Below are 8719 nucleotides of genomic sequence, written 5' to 3' on the forward strand. Positions count from 1 at the left end.
CGCGACTCTGTTCAAATTTAATAGGTGGGTCGGGTGTGCTGCAACTAACATTTTCTTGTCTCATTGTCGAAAAAGTTCGCGCCGCCACTGTTTATACCTATCTGTAGAGTGTCAACTGATCGATTGACACCAAAGAATGAATAATAGCATTCAATCTTGTATTTGTGTTATTAAATATTATGTTTGTGAAAATAAAATCATAATATATATAGAACACAATTATAACTTATACAATCATAAAAATAAACCTTTTCTTATAAATGCCAAATGTGAAATGGCTATAATGATTTATAACAGTGTAATTTTTAAATATTTCGATTTTATTTAATTATCAGAAATATAATGTTATATTTTAATTCTAAATTCTAAATTCTAAATAAAGTAATAAGTAATAACTAATAAGTATTTTCAAATTGAGCAGTTTTTGTACAACACTAAATTATTTATAAAACCTGTAGGAGCGTATATAACTCATTAATCCACGCTATCATAGATATCATAGGAAACGTTCAGCGAAGGTATTTATTTAGAGGAATCAAATTAAATAATAACTTTTCTCGTGATTTACCGTGCAATTGGACATGTCAAATGTCAAAACAATTGAAAACTGAATTGTGGCGAGTTAAAATTAAATATATAAACATATAAGATTGATTGGTAAACATAATAATATCCGCATTATACATATATATTTTTTTTTTTGGCAATAGGTATATAGGTACTTCATAATTCGAAACTGTAACGCGTTATTTTATAGAAATTACTTATCAAAAGTAATTTTCATTACATTTTCATTACTAGGATATAATTCTAATGAAATTACGTAACACGTTACTACCCAACACTGTACAACTGCTAGATAAGTAACTGTTGGATAAATTTATTTGGGAGATAAAGTTATGGTTATGCTGCTTTCCGTTTATCAGTATACTCGGGGCAACGAGAGAACGCTACTGGGCGGCGGCCAAAATACGTCCGTTTTCGCGCATTCCCACCACTATACCTAGCGGAATGCTGGCCGCCGTTAACGCGCGCCGCCGCCACCGCTACCGCTGTATACAGACACTTGTTGATGCTCGGCGGCGGCGGCGGCAATGTAATTATAAGTCGACAAGTGGGGAATATTACGGCGGCGAGCGATTACGGAAACGCGGAGCTCGTTCATTTAGATGCGCAAAAGAGTAGCGTTCTCTCAGTGCCCAGAGTTTTTTTTTTTTATAGTAATCCTTCAGATAGTTATCTCCTAGAAAATTATCTAGAAGTTAAGGAATTTGTAGTTGATATTAATTACTTTGGTACAAGAAGTCACTCTCGTTATTGATCAAAATTACTGTTATCATTATATTTTATTGAATTACCATCATTTAGATAACTAGGTATTGCCCATTTCAATATTTTTGAGTTCATATATTTTAATAATAACTTATAATTATAATTAATATTTTTAATTATTTTAATAGAATATACGTCATAATATAATAGGTATACTGTATACATCTATTGATATTATGGAAAAAAAATCAGGGTATTTTGTTACTTTACCGGACACCCTTTTTTTTGCAATTTTTTTTTTAGACTTATGTATACTCCGGCCCACGAGAGTCCATACGTAAACCGCGCATTCATATCGTAATACGTGACGTCTGTTTTCTCCCACCATGATGCCATTCCCACTATTCGGCAACGTGCCGATGCGCAGTGACGGACGCGTTCTGACATATGGACTCTCGTGGGCCGGAGTATAGTTAACTATACTGAGAACGATGGTGAAGTCAGAATTTGGCGGTCGGACTTAGTTTCGAAGTTATAGCTTAATAAAGTTCGCTATTTTACGATTTTTGCACGTTCGCGCGTCACTAGTTTACTGCACCTATTAGGTACGAATATTAATTTTTTTTCGCTCTTACCTGAAAACTCGATACCAATTAATCTATTATTGTAATAATTGTAGTATATGTTATTATTTAATAAATAAAATAACAATATAGGCTTAGTGCCTTAGTACATAAGGTTCATTAGTCATGTTGCCATAATATAATATTTATCAATCGGAATATAATATTATGTGAACGAGAACGACTTATCAGTTAGATATGACTGGAGTCGGTAGGCGTAGGGAGCTTCTATAGAGCGTTGAGCGTATGCGTAAAAACTTAGAATTCGAAACTGCCTGAGCATTAGCTTCAAAACGAAGTCTGGCTATCTAATTTTGATTACACCGTCGTTCTTAACTCGTTGAAGTACAAAGGTTTTGAAAAAAATAAATTAATATTCGTGATAGGTGCAGTTAACTAGTGACGCGCGAAAGCGCAAAAATCGTAAAATAGCGAACTTCATAAAGCTATAACTTCGAAACTAAGTCCGACCACCAAATTCTGACTTCACCATCGTTCTCAGTATAGTTGACTACATAAGTCTAAAAAAAAAATTGCAAAAAAAAGGGTGTCCAGTAAAGCAGGGGTCCGGCAACCCGCGGCCCGCGATAATAATTTATAGTTAGTTTGAAAATATTATACAACACGTTATCTTTGCTGATCAAAATTGGGATTTCTCACGAGAAGTTAGTTATACAATTATTGAACAAAAATAGATATTATGTATAGAAACATTGTACACGTTATCTACGTTTCGTTAAACATCGATAATAATTTATTATACAAAACGAAATACGACTTAGTATTACTGAATTGATTTTCTAGTGAAGTGTAATCGTCTCGATTCTGTGTTTCAAATTTTTGTACGTGTAACTCTATGGCTCCTAAACGAAAAATTAACGATGAGCATCGTATTTTTAAAGAAGATTGGACCGAACTTTTCTTTTTTATCGAACACGGTGGTACGTTATTATGTTTAATTTGTAATAAAACCATAACAGTAATGAAAGAATACAACGTCAGGCGACATTACGACAATGAGCATAAAGCAAAATTTGAAAACTTAACTGGTGAATTAAGACAAAACAAAATAAAACATTTTTTAACATCTCTTAGTAGCCAGCAAAATATTTTCAAATCCCAAAATACACGTAACGAAGCGTCTGTACGAGCAAGTTATGTAGTTGCTAAAATGTTGGCAAAAAACAATCGCCCTTTTACTGACATTGAGTTTTTTAAAAAGTGCATGTTAGCTGTAACGAATGAAGTATGTCCAGAAAAAATAAAACTATTTGAAGAAATTAGTCTTTCGACTCGAACGTGTGTGAGGCGAACTGAGGAATTGGGAAATAATTTATTTTCCCAATTAAAAGATATCATACCGTCATTAGACTGTTTTTCGATAACTATTGATGAGAGCACAGATATTTCTGACACAGCTCAACTTTTAATATTTATACGTGGTATAGATTTTACTATGTATTTTTTATTATTATTATTACGTGTAATTATTATTATAACTTTGTTTGTAGATACCTCGATAATTAATGTACCAATCAGTGGTGTACTTAAATAAATTAAATTTTAAATTACTACAATATTTCGTTTAAATAAAATAAGGTGTATTCAAATTATGGCCCGTGAAAAAATTTATTTTTATTTTTTGGCCCTTGACACCAAAAAGGTTGCCGACCCCTGTAGTAAAGTAACAAAGTTCCATAATCAGCTTCACTCATCAGGGGTGGATAGGTAGTATTTTTGTAACAGGGAAATATTTTAAGGGGCCCACCAACAGAAAAAAAATTTCCTCACTTTGCTCGCATTACATATTCAACCTAACAACTTAACTTACAAATAAAATGTTGTCATAAGAACTATTCAAATCATACTCGTAGAAATTAACTTATGTTGGTAATCATTTACAATTTTATCATATTTTCAAATTTCAATATATTAATAATTTTGTTAACACTTTGCTTTTAGAAACCACTTCATTAATAATTTGATCAGTCAATTCCAACCAACAATTCTTTTTCTATTGGCATAAGCATAAAACTTTCTAATACATTTTGTGACAAGGTGCTCCTTTAATAATTGTTTGTATATTTCAATTTTGAAAATCCACGTTCATATCTTACTTGAGTGACGGACAATTAGTGTACTAAGTATAGTAATATGCAATCGTTTTAGAGACCAGGATAAGCGTTGGTGTATAAATTATACTTTAATAAGAAATCGAAAATGCAAGCTACACAGTATTTGTTGCTAGCTGTAATATGTGGACATTTTTCTTCGTCATCACCGGTGATGGCCATCATATTCGTTACCAGAATTATATTCAATGTAGTCATAATTTTCACAAAAAATTGTCTTTTTGAATTTACCCCACTTAGACCTAAAGTCTGTGAACTCATTTCTTAAGGGGCTAGAGCATAATCCATTCCAAGGAGTAAATTAGTAAAAACTAGGCATTTTATATTTCAAGTTAAGTAGGTCATGTAAATGTGTTGAAAGTAAATGAAAATTAGTGTGTTTAATTCGTAGTACCGATCACGTTGTATAGGGACATTATAATACCTAAGTCTGTCACCTTACCTAAAGCATGCACAATAAGCCCATATCACCACTTATTACTTTATAAAATTACAAACATTTTTTTTCAAATCAATCACTTCAATCACTACGCTCAGTGGGATGTTCCGATTTAAATTTTGAAAGCAGATTTTAATTCTCCTCTAAATTTACCATACTTTGACTGTCGTGCAATTTTCATATTCTATATATCAATGTATTTCAATTTGAATTATGAATATAATTTATTTTTACTCTTTTTATTAGTAAATTTCCAAGTAAAAACATACAGTAGAATTATTGCACTTAGCAACACATTCTGCGATTCATTTTTATATTATATGAAATCAACAAACATGCCCGATTAACCAATAGCAACCAATATAATATAATGCACTGCTGCGCCACTGTTATATTTTTGACATACAGATTTGAGATTTCCTACCTTTCCGGTGGATTTTCCTGAAATTTTATTTCGTAAAAACTTTCTCCTGGCAGTTACAACATCTTAAAAAAAATTTGAGGCAAATCGGACCAGCCGTTCTCGGTTGATAAATTGTTATACATTTTTGTCTCCATTTTTATATATATAGATTTAACATATAAAAAAATGTATATTTATATTTATTTATAATAATATTATATATAAATTAGTATATAATTTCTAACTTTTTAAATAATAAAAGTTTAATTTAAGCAAATCAAAATTTGTATGTTTCAAATGAAGATGCCTAATGTTTATGGTCTAGAGAAATACTCTCTTATCAATTGTTGTCTTGCACAACCTTCTTTATATATTATTTCATTTGGTGGTAATACTAAGTCTGCGAGATCAGGGGCTTCTAAATCATTGTTATCGCATGCAATGTTATGTAAAATAGAACAAGCAACAATTACAGCATGTAGTTAGCTTCAAGCGTAGACCAAGAGATAAAATTGAGAATCTACGTTTAAAAACTCCATATGTTCTTTCTACTGGATTTGTTAACCTTCTGGGTTATTTAAATAATAACACCCAAGGGCATTAAAAAATAAAAATTGGGGAGGTGTTAGTACAGATGTTTTATTGGTGATTAAGACACCAGACTTCCACCTATGTATAGCATTACAATATAAATTATTTTTATAATATGAAGTTAGTAATAATAGTTAATAATAATCAAAAATCTGGGCTTTGAATTCGAATATGTGTCAATCTATTGCACCTATAGCTCTTGAAAATCTAGCAATTTTGTAAAAACCTCTCTGTAATGTATACACTTCTTCATCTGTAGTTGGCATACGAATAAATTGATGACATAGGTGTGCAATATCTATGCTAACAGTACGAACAATTATACAAGCAGAAGATTTACTAACACCGAGAAAGTCACCGGCAGTAATAAGAAAACTTCCTGTTGCATAGAAATATAGAATCACAGTGTTAGTAATAATTTGTCTATAGGTGCTATTGCACAATTCCTTTAGAAATAAAGAGAAATTAAAACACATTATTAAAAAGTTAAAGATTATTAAAAAATAGGAAGTATAGGTGCCTACAATTATTTTTATATTTTATTTGTGTAAAGCAACTTTTTAATTTTTTTTTATCCAAACTTACTATTGGTTTTCTACGGTTATATTGTCCCTTATTAAATCCAAAACTTGTTCAACAACAACTTTAGAAAGTCTAAACCTCATCCTAAAATCATGATCATCACATTTCATCATATGATTTATTCCATCTTGTACCGTGTAAGGTCTTCGACGATAATTAATGAACTCTAATATTTCTTCATCGTCGTCTTCAAATAAAAGATTTGGCTGAATATTCATTATATTATATTTATCTTAAAAAAAATATTTTAACAAAAATGTAGGTCAGGTAAATATAAAATGTATATATTTTGAACCAAAGTAGTACAATACAATCGTATAATGACGAGGTAATTTATTATTTATGGTATTATATAATAATATATAAACTCTAAGTTTTAATCCTTCAGTTAAGCGTTTAACTAGTAGAAAAAGTAATAGATAACTTAACCAACACTTTATCCTACAGTTATATTTAACCATTAACTGATAAACTGAAAAGTTTCAGTTAACTCTCTGTTAAATTTAACTGGTAGTTAAATGTCTCTAACTAGCAGTTAAATATGACTGAAAAACCAGGCCTCATCATTGTGACTTATATTTAGTGTTTGCATAATTAAGTGTTCTTAGGTAAGAAACATTAACTTGTTGGAATATTTCATGAAAATTTGTATTATCTTTTGGCGTTTCCAATTCTAATAATTTTTCAAATCTAAGATTTTCCATAACTTCAGTGTCTGGAGTTCTATCTCTTTCTGTAATACGGAATGCTGAAAATGTTGATGTTTTTAAACCAAGCTTCAATAATTTCTCTTCTGTTTCAAGAACTTTTTCTTTAAGTTCTAAATGTTTTAAATAAATAGCTTGACGGACCCGTTCGTGAGCCGCCAAATAATTAAGATTTGCAATAAGTTTTTTATTCATTAGTTCTTCTGATTTAATAGTTTTTAGCAAAGCTTTAGAAATGATGCTTTTGTCATCTAGTTCTAGATTTATTATATCTTCTCCAAGCTTGTTGGTATTGGACCATCCTTTTGGTATTGGATTACTAATTCTCTTGCGCATATTTCTTTTCTTGGGATATGCATTAGTATTCATTTTAAAGGGATAATTAACTGTTTGGTCTAAATCAATATCAATAGTAATTGACTGAGTGTTTGAGTAGGAATATAAATATGGTTATTATAATAGCATTGATTGATAAATTATATTAACTGTACATATTCCAACATATACCCAATGCAGTTATCCAGCGTTTCAGAATGGTTTGTTTTGTTATGGAAACCTTGAAATAAATTAATAAATTATTCAAAATTATTTTTCAATAAAAATATATTGCATTTATTTAATAGTTATTAAATTTAAATAGTTTGAAAAAATAATTCTCCTTCAAATTCGACCTATCTTATACAAACACCAAATTATACATAATACCCAGTTTGGCTTTCGGCCCAAACACTATGATACATTAAATCAATAAATAAATTAATACAATTTCGTGTCTTGGAAGTAAAGACATTTCAAGATATTGCTAAGCATGCCAAACATTTGACGGAGAATGATTTTCAATTTAAAAAAATTCATCCCACCCTAATTATTCTTAATTCTAAAATAAAAAATAAAAAATGTACTGTAAAACTCTTCTTTCTTTCCTAACGTATATACAAATTCATCTCACTTCCACACTCAGTACATTTGGTATTTTTATTGTTTGCTAAAACATTTTTATTAATTAAAAAATTAGTGGTTGATTCATTACTACTAATGAATAAAAAAAGATATTTTGCCATATTGAAAGTGAGACTACGTGAGTGCCAAAATAATATCTAAAATAAATTGTAGTGTCGCACAAAAAGTGACATCCTAAACGTCTGAGTCACTTTGAGACCTGATTCCTTAATCCTTACTTTTACGAAATGTCAACTGTCAAGGCGACAAGACATTGTTATCGAAAGTCATATTTTCATAAAAATAAAATGTTAACCGAAAAAAAAGAGATTAGACCAAGATCATAAACCCGTGTAAAAATCGACTGGCTGCAGGTAGACCACACTCTATAGCAGGCAAGGCCGCATTTAGGGGGGCCCTGGGTACAACTGTCCCGAGCGCCAGTATTTTAAGGGCGCCAAAATGTTGTGGCCAGAAATATGTTTACTTGTGAATAATTAAAATTGTATAATTTTAATTATTTTAATAACAGTATTTTATATATAGTATATTAGTATTATGCTGTTTGAAATTTTTTTAATTAATATTAATTTGCATAGTTTTATATAATTTTATTTCATTTATTCATGAAATACCTAAAACCTACTTAAATATGTTAAAAAAAAACAATTTATATGATGAATTATAAGCAAGGTTTAGGCTCGGGTTTAGGTGACATAAATTCAAATGTATCTTTGCAAAGAGAGGATCAAGCAATTACTAAACGATATTTTTAAAAAAAGCACACATTGTAAAACAAATATTCTTTTCTGTGCTCAAAATCTAAAAAGTTAATGAGGATCTATCTCCCATATTTTCCGTGGGTAGGGAAGCAATTTTTTTTCACCGGAGCTTAGGGTCTAAATGTGGCACTGATAGCAGATGACAACGGCCGGTATACCGCATAGTGCTTACTACATATTATGTCTATATGAGTATATGACAGTAATTATGTTGGAGTATATGTAATTGTAAATTTAACTTTAGGCTGG

General features: G+C 30.3%; 1 protein-coding gene across 1 annotated transcript in view; it reads right to left on the reverse strand.

Annotated features, from left to right (window-relative positions):
• Positions 1-6299: 6299 nt before the first annotated feature.
• The window catches only part of LOC100162748 (uncharacterized), a 3634-nt gene continuing 1214 nt past the window's right edge, over positions 6300-8719 (reverse strand). Inside the window, 1 exon segment of the mRNA NM_001162677.2 lies at positions 6300-7305. Coding sequence (NP_001156149.1) covers positions 6606-7118 — 513 coding nt within the window. The 5' untranslated portion in view covers positions 7119-7305 and the 3' untranslated portion in view covers positions 6300-6605.

This window comes from Acyrthosiphon pisum, chromosome X (assembly GCF_005508785.2).
Source record: "Acyrthosiphon pisum isolate AL4f chromosome X, pea_aphid_22Mar2018_4r6ur, whole genome shotgun sequence".
Taxonomy (NCBI): Eukaryota; Metazoa; Arthropoda; class Insecta; order Hemiptera; family Aphididae; genus Acyrthosiphon; species Acyrthosiphon pisum.